This window comes from Anabas testudineus, chromosome 11 (assembly GCF_900324465.2).
Source record: "Anabas testudineus chromosome 11, fAnaTes1.2, whole genome shotgun sequence".
NCBI lineage: Eukaryota > Metazoa > Chordata > Actinopteri > Anabantiformes > Anabantidae > Anabas > Anabas testudineus.
The window spans coordinates 7,364,450-7,384,887 of record NC_046620.1 but is presented as its reverse complement, the minus strand read 5'-3'; the positions used below and the strand labels follow the sequence as shown (position 1 = coordinate 7,384,887).

Below are 20,438 nucleotides of genomic sequence, written 5' to 3'. Positions count from 1 at the left end.
GATCAGATTTCATGCCTTGTCTGTACCTGGAGCAACTCGCCCCACCAACTCAGGCGTCTGAGCATGCACTAACCCAGCACTAAATCTGATACAGCGTAGATTAAGAGTTTTGCAAAAGGATAAATCCAGTAGATATGGGAATCAATAAAATGCACGTTGACAACCTGCTGATTGCAGGACGCAGATGAAGCATGAACTAACCATACACCACACCAAAAAAACAAACAAACAAAAACAGTCCAAATGTAAATTGTTATCAAAGCTATCATATTCAGATCTGGCAGAGGACCAGACCAGCCACAGACAGACTTCCTGCTGCTGGCGATGAGCTTAATGAGAAAATATTGGCTCGGCTGTTTTTGAATTGAAGGGCAAAGATGTTTAGCTGCTCTCTCTCTCTCTCGAACAATATGCCAGTAATTGGATAATAAACTCTACCTCAATGGAGAGTTGAGAATATTGTGGTTTTTCTTTTTTGCACAGTAAAGGTCTGAGTGTGATGAGCTTAACAGGCAGTTGTTGAGGATATTGAGTGCATCGTGATGGGTCAGAGTCGTTCAGTTTTGCCTGCCCTTCTCCGCACTCCCTTCATTTCTCTCACGTTCGCTTGCTGCCTTCATCCTTCCTCCTCTCTATCTCTCTTAAGTCTCCCTCTCCCTTCTCTCTCTGTCTCTGAGTCATGCAGTTAGCAAGCAGAGTGTTTTGTCCAGGTCTATTTCTGGATGTCATGCTGTGGAAGAGAAAAATAAGATTAAAAACAGAGAGAGAAAGAGGAAGAGAGAAAGAGCGATATTTCCCTGCGGCTTAAGGATCTAGGAAACTTAAACTGTTTTATTCAAGAAAAAAAAAACCTCAGCAAAAACGGCCAGTCTGTCACCAAGGCGGCATAAACACACGCTCAGCCTGCACAAACTCTCACACACCAAGAGTAAAAAGGGCTGAAATACCATAACCATTCCTTATCTCCTACACTCGGCGTCAGGAAGCCACTGACTGCATTACGGCGAGCCCACAGCCTCTTGCAGTTCGATTGATAACTGAACCTGATAACCATTTAACAAATTGATTTTTGAAATGGAGCTTTAAATGGATAAATGCGGCAGACACGCAGATGTATGTCGGAAAATGAAGCCCTGCAACTTTTACTTTTTAGAGTCTCATACTCTGCTCTTTCATTCTTCTTCTAATCGTTCTCACCTCTCCTTCTGATACTGTTCAACTTTTTTTGGGCGCCCATCCAATTATTATCACTCTGTGATGCATGAACTTGAAATGTTTTCACCTCTTTTGTCGGTAGAAAACAGGAGCATGACGTTTGAAAAGAGGCAAGAGAGGATTTTTTTCCCTGATGGAGCTATGTTCTGTATTCAGGAAGACAATTTATTCTTTTCAAGCAAGCTGATGGAAGTGCACCTGATTTTCATTTCAATTTATGTGACATTTAAAAGTTTTGCTTGAACCACACTTGACAGTTGGATGGAAACTTGGTGAGTCATTTGAGGAAAGAAAAGAGGCTCAAAGCAAATTGCTGAATAAAATTTATACATTTTAGCAAAAAAAGTTCAGTTCAGTGGTCAGACTTTCAAAAACTCAAAGCAATGCTTTCTATTTTTCCCTTTCACAGAAGTTTTTTGTGTTTAACCTTGGAAACCCGACTCCAGATGTCCTCCTTTTGATGAATGTCATCGGCTTTAGACTTAGCAGAGACTGTGGAATGAGAAAAGAGGAGTCACCTCCTCCCTCAGGGATCATAACAAACACTCTGCATTCATCATGCCTCCCGTCCAATCACTCCTGACCGAGATATTCTCTACAGTCTTTTATTCATTTTACTGGCCATCAAGTTTCCCTTCCTCTCTTGCCAAGTTAAAGTAAGTTCGGTTTAGCTCTATCTCCCCACACGTGAGCCTATGGGGAGTAATCCCTGCCTCGATTTACGTGCACACACTGGGTTGTGCATTCAATGAAAACCACTAAGGTGTGTCTGTGTGTGCATGACTCATGATTTACATGGAACCTGCAGGGGGATGGAGGAATAAGGGAAAAAAGGCAAAGTGGGAGATGTTTTTTCTCACAAACAGCAGAGGTTTTTTTTGCTGCCAGGCGGAGAAGCAGGTTCCTGCGGATCAGCCGAAAGCCCGAGAATGTGACTTCTCACACGTCAGCTGGGCAGAGCTTTGAGCTTTGATCCCGGACTGAAGAGAAAGTCGGATTTTCCGGCACAGTGAGTGACGGGCCGGTGAAAAGGGCTGGGACTGGGAAAAGCCGGCCAGTTACTACAGCTAAAAGGATTGTGTGCATGTGTGTGTGTGTGTGTGTGTGTTTGAGGAAGGGAGAAGAGGAACAAGTAGGGGGGGAAATGGCACTATACCTTCTTATTTCTCTTCTCCTTTCTTTCACCCCGACCAACCCTAAGTCATTTCTTTCTTACTGCCAGCAAAAGAGCTTTTCCCTCAATGACAGGGGGGATGCGAAGGGCTAAGACTGGTCTCTAGGCTTCGTGAGCTTTTGCACGAAGCACTGTACCAGAGACAGGAGGCGATTCTCAGACAAGCAGGGAACAATGGTGGTGACATGGCATAACTAATCAATATGAGGAGGGTCTAACTGGGCGATGGGTTCAGGGCCCTTGATGTGCCTGATCGTCTCCGTCAGCCTGTTTCATTCTTGCTCTCTTGTCCTGCCATCCCTCCACACCCTTCATTTCCTTTCTCAGTGAACATTCTTAGAAATGCTAAACAATCAGGGCAAAGTCCACACCTCGACCTTCCCTCGCGCTGCCTGGTTCACACACGCTATCGCTGTTCCCTGCCAGGAAGCTAGTGTTGCTAGAGGGATGAGTGTCTGAAAAACCAGCACATTGGAGCAGTTAAAATAACAAACTGTTTTCCCTTCCTGTCATTAAAAGCAAAAGACTGCAATAATAGGTTTTTATTCTGTAAACACATAAACGACTCCATCTACTTGCATTCTTCACTTAAAAAAACCTGTGTGTGTGCTTTTCATGATGGAACAATAACTAGACTAGATTGACTTAAATTACTTGAAAACACAGAGATTATATGAATAAAACTAAAATAAATGTTTTTCCAGCCACAGCGAACAATAGTGAACATTTTCAGTTGGACTATTTCCTTCAGTCACAAATATTTTCAGGTAGATGATTCTTTGAAAGTTCCTTTTTATTAAAATCTCTGAATTTTAAGATGATTATATCTTGTTGGGTTAAATGGAGTTGTATTCTTTGGTGATTCCTATCCCTATACTATTTGGGTTGCTGGATAACTCATTTTACCTCAATCATCTTGTTGAGGAAAAGTCCATATGTATAACTTGGACTCCTGATGGAAATTTTGCTGCACTGTTTTAATGATGTTTAATGCTTTTGATATTTTAATGACAGTAATGTAGTCAACTGAACATAATGCTATTTGCTAATTGACTCTGTGTGGTTACATTCAAAAGAAAAAAACACCGGCACACACACTACAGACAGGACTCTCATCTCTTTAACTCTCTTTCCACCTCTGCACATCCACATATCTTTTTTGAGATTGATTTATTTAAGTGTGTCCTGATATGCAAACCTAGCTTTACAGATTTATGACATTATGCGTATGCATTATGACAAAATGCATATGTCATTATAAGACAGCAGAGGAGGGTTATTAAATCAGCAACTACAGTCACCAGTGCTTCATTGTGGTACTTGTTTTCCTTGTGGCCTCCACATAGGCTTCGTCCCATTCGCGGAGCCCTGTCCTTGCTCATATCCTTGCCGAAGGCGGTAGTGCCGCATTCATTACCTCACAATGCCGCTCATATACCACGGCCTTTATAGTTCTCTTCTGAGAACCCCTTAATTAATATGGGCAGAGAAGAGGTGTCTGGTTAAATTCAAAAAACACCCTAGAGACTGAAAATATGATGTTAAATGAGGTCTGGGCGCAGCGGAGGTTAGCGCTGACCACACTTACCAAAACAGCTGTTTGCCTGTGTTATGTTGTGGCTTTAAACAAACACTGTCCCACACACGCGCATTCATATACATCCATATTTACACACACAGAGCCTGCCTGTTTCTGTGTGTTTTGGTCAGGAGCAGACCGAGCCCCTGTGGTCTGGTCGGGTTCAGCAACACACATGCTCTCGGTTTATGTTGTGCTCACAGGCCTCCTGTGGTCCGCCTCACGATGGCCCAACACAATCTGAAATCCAAGCACACTGATTCTCTCCCCGTCTCCGACTTTCTTCCTCTTTTTCACTCCCAAACACTTTATTAGCTGTTCCTCTGTTTTAAAATCTCACTTAATATATTGATATCTATTGAGATTCAATAGAATCCACTCTAAAGCATTGCTCTGTTTATGTTTGGGTTGCAGACACATCCTTTCTGTAATGTCCAACACATTGCTGTGTGGTGTATAGTTTTGTGTGGGCGCCTCAGTTTATTCCTCTCTATTGCCTCCGTTGACTTTCCCACCTTGTTCATTTCATCTTTCCACAGCTTTCCCTTCTCCATCTCCCTCACAACCCTCTGCGTCTGGTGCGTCTCGTTTGGAAGCCAGTGAGTTTACGTGGTAACTGGTGCGGCATGAAAACACAAGCAGGGGTCGGCGTGGTTGCAGCCGACTGTGACGGATACAATAACCCCTGCAGCGGAGGCACCCAAGTGCTAAATTACTGCCACAAATGTTCTTCCAACAGACCGCTGCAGAGCTGTTCAACTATCCTAAGCCCTTGCGCACTTTTCTTTTCCGTCACGTAATTGCACCATGACCAAGTGCCTCCAACAATTCAAGCTCCAGTTAAAGGTGGAATGAGGTTGATAGGAGGAGGATAGGATAGTGGTCGATTTAGGCCGGTGGTAGCCCAAAATGACACCAACTATGCTGAAAATACCAGCATAAACACTGTGTCACAAGGTAATTTTCCCTGCAAGACTTGTACATTTAACCTCATATAATTCTATATAAGTACACACTCGAAACATGCAGCCTAGATAAGAAACACAACTTTACTGACCCGTTGTAAGCAGTAGTATGTCAGATTAAAAGCGAAATGAAATTTGCAAAAAGAGAGCAGCAGATCTAGGTCTTCACGTATAAAAGTCGTATAATCAGTCTGTTTGGGAGAAAACCGCATCAGGCGTTTCGCCTTGTCATTTCCATGATTTAACCTTGTTTACCTTCCTGCCTGCAGCCACATCCTCTATTGTTTTGCAAGAACTGACAAATTCACACCTCCCATTCACATTTTTGTAAACCCATCCATTCAGCTGTGTGGAAGAACTGGGACAGCTCCCACATCACAGGCTGCTGGACAAGACATTGAACTGCTCGTGTCAGTGGAAGAAAAGAAATCCAACATTATAGGTTTCTGAAACTATTTTTGGTGGATTATAACGTGGCTGCAATTCAACATAACATAACAAAAAGGAGGACAAAACAAAATGCTGGTTTCAGGGCTTGAAAAGCACCAACAAAGGGTTTCTTCAACAGCTAAAAAGTCTTTATAGCCACTAAGGGCTTTACTGCAAAGTAGAGGTTTGTAGAAGTAGTATTAATAGAGTAACTTTGCCTATAAGAAATTAATCTATGTTTATGAAATATGACACTGGGTTTATTAAACTTTGGGGAAAACAAGCAGTGGAGCTACATCACACAGAAAATGCCTCATATTTAATAAATGAGGCGACTGTTTAAACAGTATTTGCGTGCTCGACGTGCGTCTGTCTGGTTCAGCTCAGCAGGTAACCGACTGATCTATCACATTCTAGATTTGCTTGACAACAATTAATGTGATTTGCAAGTGGCAACGTTAGGAAAAAAAAGAAAACCTGTGTATTTTAAAGTGGGACGCACCTGACTGAAGGAAACCCAAGTGTTCAAAGGAAGAGCTTTGTCTCTTTCTTACCATTGACTGGCATAAACACAGACCACTGCCCCTTTATGCTCTTAACCACCACTGATACTGTATGCATTTACTTTCTGCCATATTGATTCATAAATAGCCGATGTGCTTGTGCCTTAAATTGTCTGTTTAATGGCCCATTATTATAATGTATTCAGATCCTATTATACTCGATGGCAGCAGCTTGTTTGCCATGATGAACTTTCTTGAAAAAGAAAATCTTGGCATACAAGGGAAAGAGGTCTTTGATGACATGGGAGGTGCTTCATAACAACAGGGGACTGAATATGATTTGATCTCTTAAGCAGGCAGAAGGTCTCACATTCAGTTAAATGGACCATTCTCACACTCGAGTGAAAACACATACGCACAACAAACGCTGTGAAGAGACAAGTGATTTGGCACTCAGGTCCGTAGATGCCCGCTGCATTTTGTCAATAGCAATCTGCACATGATCACGGCTGTAAATAAGAGCATGATTTGCTATGGAGCAATGAGTAAAATGAGAGAAGCGAGAAGCTTATTAATTTGCAAATACTCACTCTCCATCAGTGTTTATATTGTGTGTATGCACATGTGCATCCATCCATGTAGTAACACACTGATAAAGAGTGACAGCTTGACACGTATGACCTTGGCTGTGTTTGCTTCTGCAATCATTAACTATGGTTAAATGTTACTTCCCAAGCGCTAAGTGGACATAATACAAGATCAGAATGAAGCTCATACAACCTGAATTAAAAATACTGTTAATTTTAAGTTAAATGCAAAAAAATGCATTATACGAATATACATACAAACCATTTGAAGTAACATATACATTGGTAACTCTCAGCGAAGAAGCTCTCAAATGGAAAGTTACACAAGCACAGCAGAAGTGCTTACTGTATATCCTACATTTTAACCAGGTCAATGTATGGAAGTGCATATAAAATATGCATAGCGATGTAAAAGTATTGTCTGATTTCTTGAGTGCACCTTGTGTTAACATCATGTGAAGTGATAAAGTGCATAATGTGCTGAAAAAGGTGATGGGGGGGACATCATAATAATTAGAAAATAGGACTAGCAGCTGCTGATCCCACCTTTGTGCCCTGATTACCTGAAGCTAATTCTGAATAGGCACGGCTAGTGCTGCAGGAACAAATAGATGAAAACGTTTTAATGACATGTGTTAAATCTTCACTGGCAGAACACGATGATGTATCTGTAGTGATGCCACTATGTTGTATTAACATAGAGGCTACAATAGATACTAACTCAACACCTCCTCTGGCAAAAAAACCCACCCAACTATGACGATGTGTACGTACCAGTGGGGTCGGCTAATGTTACTGGGTTAACATTAAACCTACTTTTAAAGATTGAATACTATGAAGGAGCTACTGTATTTTTTTGTTTGTGAGTCACAACAACAAAAAGTTGGAGTCACACTGCTCCCTAAATGAGAAGGTGCAGAAGCTTTGTACACTGAGGGTAAGCCTCAAACTTCCAACGTGTAATAAAAATGATTACAGCCTTTTTGTGGACATTCATAGGGCAGCGTGCCGAGATTATGGACTCTGATCACTGCTGCTCAAAGTTGTTTGAAAGTTATCTGTACACAGCACCCATAATCTTACATGTGAGCGTTACATGGAATTAGATAAATTCAGATGTGATTTTACCAGGTCAAATTAAGTAGTGTCAAAATGTAGTTTCTTACTCTAATAAATGTTTCATATCCTAATGCCAGTGTCTGCTCCACAGTAACAGTTAAATTCAATGCAACAAAACACAGCAAATCCACAGTGACACAGGAGGTAATGGAGAAAGAGGCACCTCTCACAAATATCAGCATGGGGAAAGGTGCTGATTAAATCTCATGGAGAAATTCAAGATATGTATATTTTACAGATCAAGTTCTTATGATCGACATAATCAGAAAAAGATTTGAGATTTTCTGTAGCTGGAGATTTACTGATTTATTTAGAGAGATTTTAAATAGAAAATCCACAGCAGATCGGGCCGTGATGATGCAGCTACTGCAAACTTACTAATGACAGAGCTCTCAGATCTACTTGCCTCAGCCGTCCCAATAGATACAGCAGCTGGGAAATGCGAAGCAACGCATCTTTTGGAGATGTAGTCCGTCTGTTCCCGTTCCCAAAAACCTCCCCTGTGTCGTCCTCTAAAAAGCTTATCAGCATCCAGAGATGCCGCCGACTTTGAGGCTCATTTGGTCTCGCTTCATTCTCCACATTAAATGCAATTTATTGAATAATGAATTTCCTCTGCTTCTCAGACTGTGTGAACTCAAGTAAATGCACTCAGCGTTCAACCAAAAAAACAGGCCTTTAAGGTCACTGTCTGATCCTGGGCAGAGTTCAAATGAAATTTTCTCCATGTCAAAGAGAGAGAGCAATGGAAGTTAGATGTCTCTGTGCTGCCTGGTGAAAATATTGTTGAAAATCCAGGGACAGCTTGGATTACAAGGACGATGAGGAAGCTGTGCTGCAATGTACGACTGTATGAGTATGTGTGGACATGATAGTTAATATGAAGAGCTAAAAAATACATGAATAAAAACTCCTCTTGCTGCTACATTATTCATGTTTTTTAGCTTCTGGGGGTTCCACATGAGTGGCCACAGTTAGAGTTAGCGCTGGGATTCGGCCAAACAAGATGCTGCAGAGTATGTGGGAGGGAGGGAGGGGTGTGTATGTGTACGTGTATGTGCATACGTGTGTGTGTGTGTGTGTTTGTGTGCGTGGACAGAGGCTGGACGGGGAAGGTTGCCTAAAGGCCTAAAGGGAAGAACACTCACCAAAGAAAGCAGGAAAAAGTAGGAAGTGGAAGGACACACTACTGAATCAGCACTACTTTGCTAAAGGGTGCACATACAGAGCATGCACGGCCGTGCACGTATGCATATGCAGATGCACAATTTAACACACTCGGGCTGCAAATGTAACACATGTCTGGGTTTTTGTCTGTTGTCTCATCGTCTACAATGCAAATACTGTTCTCACAGCAAAGTGGGCCTCTACTGTTCAGGCCAAAGAGGAAACACACACACAGTCCAGTACTAAAACAGAAAGGTAAAGACTGACAGCCACACAATGAGTAGCAGAGCAGACATAAACAGACATTATTAGCTGGTACTTTCCATAAGCTCATGAAAAACATCAGTGGACCCCGTAGAAGATAAGTGTGTGTTTATAGATAGGAAGCTATGAAGCTGTGAGCAAATACTCCCAAGTCACCAGATACTCCACAAACTCCAGACTGGGGCCACTAGCAAATAAAACACACACACACACACACACACACACACATCTGTGTCTGAGGAACCTCTGACGAATCTGACCTATCACCTCAATATAGAATCAACAGTACTGGAAACAGATTGAACATATCACTGCGGCTGATTACATGAGCACCAAAATCACGTGTGCTACAGATGTCACATGGAGGAAAAGGCCAAATCAGAGAATCTGCCAAAGTACACAAACCTTTAGTTTATCTAATAGTGGTGTTCCTGTGAGTAGGAGGCCAATTAAAATCTGTATCCTTCTGATTTTATCATTATGTTCCCTATTATTGCACAGAGAGCTGTGTAAACCTCGAATAATCCCAATGTAAAATCTCTCTCTCTCTCATTTCTCTGACAACGCACCTTCACTACAGTTTTGTCATATTGCATAAGCTGAAGCATCTGAACCTTCTCCTCGCTCCTCTCACCTGTCTCACTTCAGACAGCAGGAGAACGCCGTCTCCAGCGAGTGAGCTGCAAAGGCAAACAGCGTGTACTCTCTCAAAACAAAGTGCTGTCGTGTCACAACTTTCTGGGGAAATAAAACATTTCAATTTACCCCGCAAAGAAACTACACCCTATTAAGCTGCTAAACAAAGCAGGATGCTGCTCCTTCTGCTACACGCAGCTTATTCCTCCCTTTTTTTTTTGTCAAGAAATTGCTTTGATGTCAGTTGGGTAGACACCACCAGTCTGCAGCCGTACAAATGAAACCACTGAAAAAGACAAATATTATACGAATAGGGATCTGCAGACTTGTTTTAAACCAGACTTTTCCCATGAACGAAGAAATATTTGCACGTTTAGGCTTCGCAGGCTGAGCAAGTGTGATACAGAAAGAATGGCAACACATGAGAGATGAAGGGAAACAGTGAGTTGGGAGGATTGAGGAGATGAAAAGCCAGGAAGAAACTGGAGACTGGGGAGAGTGGGCGTTAATTTTAAATATCCAGTATTACCACCAGCAGCTGCACTTTGTCCCACATCGCCTCCCAAAAACAAGCATGAACTCCTTCTACTTCATCTGAAAAGGAGGCCCCCGTCAAGCTCATGAATAAACAACAAGCAACAGCACAGCCAATCGAACTGCAAAGGAAACTGGGAAAAGCGGTGATAAACTAAAATGATTCTTTCCTTCCTCTCTGCTTAAGCATACACCCACGCTCTGGGCATACTGAAGCTCTCCTTGGTGAGACCAGATGCCTACTTCCACTGTAACCTCTACCGCCTCCTCCTCCTCTGTTCGTTTCGGCTTAGCTGCTGATCTGTGAAGTGTCGTGGAATCGGCCAAACTACGACCTGGTTATGGGTGTGTGAGCAGCCATTGTCACCTGCTGTCGCCCAGGTTTCAAAACCAAAGAAAATAAAAGGCACACGCAAGGAGGAGAAACCACAGCAGTAGAAGAGGCACGGTTGATAAAGAGGGGCGAAACATGATGGACTGAAAAAGGGACTGGATGGGGATGCTGCCATGTCAACAAGGCACAAGCTTTCCCTCTGGAAAGAGAGCAAACTTTAACACAATAGGACCCCTTTGGAGAGCCTGGGGGCAGCCCCAACTTTTACACCCCAGAGTGGAAGTCAAACTGAGCCAAGCATGATGAACCAGACAGGGAAAAGAGCCCTTCCATTAGCCTGCCAGGCAGCCAGATCTGCTCCAACAAAACCCTCTTTCTCTCCTCGAAGCCTTGGCCCCTTAAACATTGAGCCATGCACACATTCTTTAGTGACATAATGCTTTTTTAAGCTATTGCCCTCTTCAACTCCCCCCACTCCACTCCTCCTCCTCTTATTTGCCCTTACTCGGATTTCCCCCTTTTGCCAGTTACTATTTGAATATGAATGCCAGCAGAGGGGTTAAGTGTTTGTTTTTGCTCTTGTGGTGGTGAGAAGTAAAGGAGGGAGGTCAGCGTGCACGCTGACGTCAACGATCTGCCGTCCCATTGATGTACCGTCAGTAGGTGTTTGCTGAACAGCCTCTTGGGGCCATAAAAGCTGCCATTCTGCAGGGCTATAAAATCTAGCTACTACCCCACCTCCCCTGCTTTTCCCTAGCAGAGCTGCTGCAACGCCCTGAGGGAGTCACGGAGCTCACAGGGGGTAAGATCTGTAACATCTGCGAACAATGCTCATGCACAGTGTTCCCATCACTTTGTGCCGTTTCCTTATTTGAAAGAAAATGCTCATTGTGTTAAAAGGAGTTCTGTGTGACTGAGTTACTGTCCACAGCTGCTGCGGCAGATATAGGCCAGAGTTTCTGCCCACTGCTTCTCACTGATGAGATAACTCTGGTCAGGTGCCCCACAGCCCCAGGACCACAGAGTCATTCAGGAAGAGGGACAAATCCCTGGGAGCAGTGGGAACAGCAGCAACCCTCCAGGCTCCCATTGTCCAAGCACATACACCCTGACCCGCATGCACTAACACACCACAGCCTAATTGACTAACAGTGAATCCTGTGTCCACCTGACTAGTCACATGAGCAAATGAGAGGGATGAACTGTTAAACGTTGTAAAGTCACAAATTAAGTCCATGCATAGAGCTGAATGACTTCATATCACTTGTGATCCTTTCTTTTTATTTGCCTAGAAACGATTTGGGGTACAACAGGTTCTTATATCAGTGTAATATTGAACTTTCATGAACTATGAAAACGGCAACCACACATTTTTGCTTTCAGAGTTTTGGGTTTCAAAACGACACGGGTGCTGTTGGATTTTGAAATATAACAACTAAAAGGCCAATAGCAAAAAACCGTGGCAGCTGAATGCGGGAATGTTGGAATGATGGAGATGGGAATGTGTGCTCAGAGCAGCGCTGCCGTCTCAGCATGCCCAGTGCCACTCGGAGAAAGCAGAGACTTTTTTCCTCTCTCTGCTAATAAAAAAAAAAAAAAGGACAGGTGTCAGAACTCAGAATTCATTGTGCTCACTAAACCTGCAGACAACAGCCATATCTTGCTTTCAACCCTGCTCAGCAGAGACTTTAATGAGAAGCCCATCACGTGTCGGCCCAGATCATCGCTTTTTGCCACAGCCAGTCACATACATGTCTGGTTTAATTGAGTTCACAAGGACCCAATCAGCTTCTTTCTCTCGCTCTCATTCTGTTCTGCGCTGTCAGAGCTTTCCAAAAGCTGTGCAGCTACTCACTTACCCGTCTGTACTATACTATACTATACTGTATCAGCACTAGTTAAGGATGAGAGAGCTTCAAGAGTGACAGAGGGAAAAAGAGATGGAGGCTTACAACTTCTACTACTGTGCCCGTGTCTCACATTAATTCCTTCCCCTTAAACACTTCCTGACAGCCCTGGGAAGGAAAGGCGTTATGATGCCTCGTTATTCCTCACTCTTTCAATTACTGTTACCATGAGCAAAACAAGCTTTTAGACCATTTTTTTCTCCATAATGGAAATGAGCAGCGTTTTAATAGAGGAAGTGATTTCAGGGCTGGCCCACCGCTGTGCTAATACTCTCATCGATTTTCATTTTGGGGGAACCCTCCCAGCTGATCAATCTCTCTCTACCACCTAGCCGGCAACCAGTCTAGGAGGGGGGTGCAGGGTGCTTTGCTTGGGCGGTCTCATCCGATGCGTGTTTGTGAGAGTCGAGTTCATGTCCATACCCCCACCACCCAATTCTTTCCCTCGCCTGCTCCCCACCCTTCCACCACTGCAGCCACCACCTCTGAGGCCAGGGGCGGCTTGGCTGTGCTGGTAATCCCTCAATGAATGTGGGTCAGTGAGCGGGGCTTTGCCTTCGTCACTCAGCAAGGGGAGAGACAGCGGGGTCATGACCCCGGTCCCCACGCACCCACACACACGTATGTAGACAGGGATGCACACAGACAGACACACACCGACATGGATGGATGAGCAGCCAAAACCCACCCACAAGTAGCAACACAAACTTGAAATACATTAGAGCAGATCTGAGATAAGTAGAGCTGAAATGAATAGATAGTTAACAATTGATAGAAATAATTGAATTTAAAATAAACGGATAAATCAAAAATCCCCCTCGTTCTTTGTCTATTTAAAATGCTGAAATACCTTTAACATTCTATTGATTCAATTAATAAGATAAAAAATCTAGTACTAGTTGTAATTATATGAACTATAAACGGGTAAAATACTAAATTATGTTTCCAAGTTGAGTTAAATTTATCAGTAGAAATGATGAGTGCAGAGAAAATGCTAGTTATAAAAGCAGCAGACGGAGTGCCAGGGAAAAACCGCAACAGTCTGAAGCCATCTTGACTTCTCTCCTGTAACAGTGACACAGTGACTCAGCCCAGATAAAACCAAATGAGGATGAAACAACTCACATACACAAATAAGCTGATTAAAGTGAGTAATGAGAAAGGCAGAGGCAGAGAAAGTCAGAAAGGACGCGAGATGGAAAGATGGTCTGATAAGATAAAATAACAAACAGAGGTTTTATGTAGTCATAGACTTAAATCAGCCTCTTACACACATGAACACACCAAAATATCAAAGAGTCCTAATTAAGCTGCACCGTATTCAAACTAATTATCCTCCACATCATTAACATTCTTCATCACGAGCTTGGTACTTTATCTAAGAGAGAGCAGGCAATCATGAAATATTCATGATTTATTAATCTGACTACAGAAAAACAAACAATGGCAACCCGAGGAGTGTGACACCCTCTCCTGCCAAACAGTGAGGAAACATGACTGTGTTTGCTACCCATAAACTACTCCCAATCTCCAACAGGAGTCCACTATCAGGCACTGGCGCCACGCTGACATCCAGGTGAATCCTGCTATTCCCACTCACCACAGTGTTTTACGGAGATAAGTTCGGGAGGAGGGGTTTTCTTCATTTGGCTCAAATCAGCTGCTGCCTTTCATTCTGTGGCGTCGTGTCAACAAAATGTCAACCACAGCGAAGTCATAAAAAAAAATTAGGGAAATGTGGCAGAGAGCCATCCCAAGCCAAATCACATCAGTGTTTCCATGTTGTTCTCATGGAAAGTGGAAGCAGAAGAGTAGTAAGAAGCGAAAACATAAAAAAGCAAAATAAGAGGAGGAGAATGTACGAAAATGGAGGAAGAAATGTACAGATGACCAGAGTTCAGTCCTCCTTCCTCTTTTCTTCCTCTCAGCCGCTCACATTTTCCAAAGGATTTTCTCAAGTGGTAAAATTTCTGCTGATGACACAGTTGTGAAAATGAAAATGCTGCAGTGCTTGGTTGATGTTACTGTCATTGACTCCTAATGGGAAAAATCCCACTACACGCCCAATTTTCTGGACTCTCCATTTCTGTCATCCCAACTCATGAAGCAAACTCTCGACACACGCCGCACACTATTATCGCTCAATCTCACACCCACTTGCTCTTCTTCTCCTTCCTCACATGCCTCTACACAGGAGCGGCCGCTCACACAAATATTTTCTGCATCTATTCTCGACTTTCTAATTCTCTAAACCTCTACTATTCCTCTTCATTACCCTCCCTCTCTCCTGCGGTGTTCAAGTCCCCCGGGTGACCTTGAGCGGCAGCCGCCAGTGAAGTAGCTAAAGTACAAAGTCGATACGCAGCAACAAAGCTAGTTAAGTATTAAATGGGGGGATGATGACGCAGCTGTTAGCTGGAGAAAGGCTTAACAAAGAGCAAATAAAATGAATATGTGCAGTTGAACTTTAATGGAACACTCAACAGGAATAATGATATACTTTAAGCAATTGACTTGTGCCATTAGAGGAGACTGTACATTTCATTTCTGCTGGATAATCTGAGTGCCAGTGGAAAAAGGAGCACTTACTGTAGTTACATAGTGGATTTAATGTTGGACTACATCTGTGAATTCAGGATGCCATTGTATAGACACAAACATGTAAGTGTGGGGTAGATCAGAATTACTGATTGCCTCTTCAGGTGGTATAATACATCACAAAAAAAAAAAAAAAAGATTGCAGGCCTGAAGTGATTCATTATGAAAACAGGATGTATAAAAGGTCACAAAGTGCCACTTCCCATTCTAAAAGAGAGAATGACAAGTTGGTGTCCCACAACTGAAATCACATAGGGATAAACAGTCTATCAAATTTCCAGTCTGGGTTAATGCCAGTAAAGCTGGTCTAGCCTCCAAAAGGCAAAGAATTACAGTACCATCCCACCTCATGTGAAAATTTTCAATTGGTGAGCCCATAATAGCCTTTCACTGTCCTCTCCCAGGATCATTGTCAGCAGTCCTGAAAACTCAGTGGATAATGTAGCAGTGAATGGGTCCTTTCATCAGTGCTTGGCCATGGAAGTGGACCAGAGTGACTCCAATTGAAAGCTACTGCAGCTAAGAAAATCAATTGAATAAATGTGCAGAGCATGGTGCATTCATGTGTGCATGCATGTGTGTGTGTGTGTGTGTGTGAGGGTTGGAGCTGGTTCAGGTACGTATGCACTGGCCTCGACTTTCCTGCTGCTGCATGCCTTTGTAGCAGCGCTCCACTGGAAAGCAATGGGGTCAAAGTTCAGGAGGTAAAGATGAGCGTAGATGCAGCACCGGCCTCAGCATTGTGGTTATATACGTGTGTGTGTGTGTGTGTGTTTGGGGTGGATGTGTATTGACTTTAAACAACAAGTTTACATCCCTTTCTCTCTGCATTCAATGTGTTTTAAGGTACATTCAAAGAGCACCCAGGTACGTACACCGAGCAGTCAGTCGGCCTGCCTTGGCAGAGTTCCCTCTTCAACCGCTAACAGCTGCTCTGACACGTGTGAGCATTCCTGAGTCTGCACCACAGCATCCCCGAAAGGCACTGCCTGTCCGCCCTCAACCACTGGAAATGAAGCGCTAACACCGGCCAGAAGGCTGCATATAGATCCATTTACCTGAGAGAGCTATGTCAGGGTTTTTGCAAAGCATGGGCTTGCACCCAAAGGGGTTTAAATTAGATTGGAATAAAAGGCATCACTTTGATTAAATTTAAACGGGTTGCTAAATCATAACAGGAAAAAAGGGGGCTTTAAACATATTGGTTCCACTGTGGTGCAAAATGCCAAAGTAAGCTAGCAATCTAACCAGCAAAATCCTTCCTAAGTCACAGGAAAAAGTCAAGTCTGGGTCACAGAGAAGTGTGAAAAGCGCAGATCTTAAGTGCAACAACCTGAAACCATCCATGCTCGACACTGTAAATGTGTTGTGTAAGGATAGAAACTACATTTATTGAGTTTTAGTGGGGACAGAAATTAAATGCAGCAGTGGTCAATGCCACTCCCTGCTAGGCAGCTAGGCAATAAAAAGCAACTGTGAAACATACGACAGTGGAAACAGAAGCCAGTGAAAGCTACAGTTTCCCTGAAATCAAGTGTCAATCAAGTGATTACGGTACCAAGATGTTCCCGAGACAGAGGTACCTCTGGGAAAACAAGGGCCTGTTCCACGGGGAAACAGAGCAGTGAGGAGAGTGGAGCAGAGGTGGGCTGTCTGGAGACCCTGGAATGTCAGACAATGAATGACAGATCTCACTAGGTGACACCGAGCCCAAGGCATCAAGCGAGAGAGAGAATGAGAGTGTGTGTGTGTGTGTGTGTTGGTGAGAGAGAGAGAGAGAGGGGAAAAAGGATGACGAATGGAAAGACAAGTGCATGCTTGTGAAGTTTTGTTAGAGCTCTCGTTTTTACATTACCAGTCCGTCTGTGAGGAGCTGGAGGTTTCTGAGTTCATCTCAAGTTCAAGGAGAGGTGCTTCCACTCTCAACCCAACATGTTTTTGGTTCAAAAGTTCTTCTCATCTACCCCCACAGCTCCTTTCTCTCCATCTTTCTGATTGATTGAATGGAAATATGTGTAGGTTAACCTTCCATATGTTCCCCATCCCTCCTTTTCCTTGACGCGGTACATGTGGTGAGGTACACACACCCACCGACAAGTGCTGTTACCACATGCCTGAGTTTATCCAGGATTTACAAAAAGGCAACGAATCCACAGGTTGATATATGCAGATCAAACCGATGTCACTCACAGACAAGTGAACCTGACTGCTGAGTTCACTATGCAATCCAGCTATATAAACATCAGATAACACCATCCTTTATACTCAAACAAACCAAACAGCTGCTGATCCCAAAGGGGAATAATTAATAACCACCTTGACAAAACGGAGACCTCCAAAATTAGAGGTAATCATCTGTCCCTGGGGGCTAAGTGGAAACGATGCACTAACTCCTGTAAATTAAGGTGATAATTAACCCATTATGATGGATTTATTTGCTTCATAATTCTTCCAAACTTCTTGTTACACGCCACAGCCTACTTAAACTACACCGCATGCACCTTTAAGTGCACGAAGCAGTGCTTTGTCATGACAAGGTCACGGTGACACAGATACTAATTTCTAAGTAAAAACATGCCTACTTTCACTTAATTTGCACTAAGTACAGGGTGCAAATCAAACATGTCTGTGCAAATCCCGGTGAAGGGGCTCCCATGAGTTAGAGCTGGAAGGTGGCTGCTGTGGTAGTGGTGGCTGGTGGGCATGGGGAGGGGGCGCTTTAGGAAATGGGGGTGGGGGTGTCCAGGGAGCTAATAGACTGCATGGAGATCTTTTACTGCATGCTTGAGAGGGAGCAATGAGGTGGAGTGGAAGGTGAAAGCCAGTCATGTAGTGACACATCAAAGGGTTGGTTAACTATGACCTGCAGTTGAGGATCATTATGAGGCCCAGGCTCAAACACTAAGTTAGTTGGTTTCCCTTTTTGTAAATCATCTCTTTGAATTATTTTCAAATCTCCAAGTGCTAAACTACATTTAACGTGCAAGAGCGCCAACTTTTACAGATTAATACGTAGCTTCAGCTGGAAAGAACATGGTGTAAAGTGAGATTAAAGAGCTCCACAACACACACACACACACGCACACACACTGCAAACCACTGTGAACCCTGCGTGCCGTGCGCTCTGACAGCTCCTTGTGCACAGATTTTGCGCGTAAAAATCAAAGAGAGACGTGCCAAAGCCTGCTTCCGTCCCCAGTGAACCCCCTCACCCACTGGAACTTACTTGTCATACTCTGCGTTGTCCTTGTCACAGCGCGCGTCCTTGTGCTTCTGCCAGTCTTTCCCATGCTTGCAGGTGGTGAGCAGCACCACATCCTCTGCGTTGTGGACGTGATATAAGGCATTCCTGGTGTCCGAGCCGATACCTGTCAGGTAGCGCTTCCCCTTGAACACCAGCATGTACTTTCTGAAAGGCGGAATGGAGTTGTACTTGAGGTATCCCCTCTCTCCACCGGTCCTCGGGTGCTCCTTGGAGAAGAGGGGGATGGACACGTCGAAGTTGGGCCTGAAGTTCTCGGTGCTGATGCTGGCTTTGGCCAACATGGCCTGGCCGATGTCAAAGCCCAAGTCTTCCGTATAGTCCGGCCATGTGCCCGAGTACAAGTTAAATATGAGGTGGTTCCTGCCATCGTTCCACAGAGGCAGGTTCTGGACCTTGGTCTTCAGGTTGTGGACGTATTGCGGGGACAGCTGGTCCCGGTCCAGCGTGTCCAGACTCAGGACGAACAAACACGCCTGCCCGGGATCTGAGGTGTAAAACCTGGACCCCTCAATGGTCGATAAAATATTCTGGTAACTCTCGGAGATCTTCTCCCCCTTCTGCTGCGGGTAAACATAAACTTTGAATCCGTTCTTCTGACACAGAGAGAAATCAAAGCATGAATCCATTCGGCACCGTTTGCCTTTGTAAACACTCATGTTAACGTCCCTCTTCTGCCGTGGAGATATGTGCAGGTTGTACTCCTCGGTGTCTGTCTGATCCCAGGGCATAAAAGGGTATAAAGGGTCCGAGAAGTGAGGCCAGGGCTGGTCGGGCCGGTACCCGTTCCGGCTGCGGTCATGCCGGCTCCTGCTCGCCGCTGGAAGTTGAATCCCGCCGAGAGAGAAGAGAAGCACAAGACATGCACCGGCGGAGAGCAGGATCAGGTAACGTTTTTTGGCCTGCATGTGTCCTGGGAACAGGGGCGAGTTGTGTAGGAATAAGAAATGTAAAGTAGCCCGAAGTTAGGCTCTCACCAACCCCGGCTACACCGCTCCATCCTCCGGCTGCTTCCAAGGATCCCCAACCCTCCTTCAGCGTATATGGTTCCCAAGTCCAACAATTGATCCAGTGCATGTGGGCGATTTTAAAAGTCGTGTCCCTCTCTCCCTCTTCTGTAGAGTTTCAGCATATCGCACGGCGCCTACAGCGGAGCTTGAGCGCACCCAAAAAAAGAGCAGTGCTGCCCGGACGCTGTCGGACACAATCATATGCAGCGACTCTCTTCCCCTGCGCTTCTCGTCCCCCTCATTCAGGCTGACTGTGCGGGGCTGTTCAAATGCAAAACTGTCCGAGAGCCGTCTGGGAACAGCGGCAGGGGTCCCCGAGGCTCCCCCAGACGGAAAGGTATGCCCCGGTGTGGATGTTAAACTCGATCACACATTGACCGGGGAGAGTGAAAAACGCGTCGGTGTGGCCGCCGCGCACCGATCCAGACGCATCAGGGTGAATTCGTCCCGTCCCTCCTCTCTTATCGCTCCATGGTCCCGTGTGAAGAAAGAAAATCCACCGGAGGAGACGCGTCGTAGCGCAGAGGCAGTTCAACAGCAGGCTACAACTGTAACCTGACGAAACCCTGCATTTCTCTCCTTATTTCTCACAAGCTCCCGCACGGACCCTCGCCGATCCAGAACCCAAACCTGCTCCGGCGCGGAGCCGCGCAGCGCACGAAGTTAGTGTGTCGACGCCGGGAGGACGCACGCTAATCTCGGGCTGGGAAAATGTCCCGAAATACGGGATTCCTCGATCGTGGCGTCCAATTAGCGACTGCTCGGTTGTTCCAATTGTTAGTCGGTACATTCCAATCCCGACACGACGGCAGCTGACGTGACGTCCCACCGCCGCCGCCGATTGGTCCGTGTGTGGGAACGGAAGAGGCGGGACTTGGGGGAAATGCACCCATTCATAACCGGAGTCGTCCGCATGTGCAAATTATCTAATTGTAAACCCAAAGAAGTTTGGAGATGTGCCAGGGAGCAAAGTACCCCCAGCAGAAGAGATTGACACTGAGAAATTGCATTGTGATAGTCTTATTCAGGCTCAGTGGTTTACTGAGTCTCTCTCTCTCTCTCTCTCACACACACACACACACACACAGCCCTGCACAGTCACACTTTCAGGGGTGGAACAAGTGATTTTCCTACTTAAGTAAAAGCATCAGTATC

General features: G+C 44.6%; 1 protein-coding gene across 1 annotated transcript in view; it reads right to left on the bottom strand.

Annotated features, from left to right (window-relative positions):
* ext1b (exostosin glycosyltransferase 1b) overlaps window positions 1-20,095 on the bottom strand; it is a 95,651-nt gene extending 75,556 nt beyond the window's left edge. The window contains exon 1 of the mRNA XM_026347128.1: window positions 18,238-20,095. Within this exon, the coding sequence (XP_026202913.1) occupies window positions 18,238-19,181 (944 nt within the window). The 5' untranslated portion in view covers window positions 19,182-20,095. The remainder of the gene's footprint in view (window positions 1-18,237) is intronic.
* Between the last annotated feature and the right edge of the window lie 343 nt (window positions 20,096-20,438).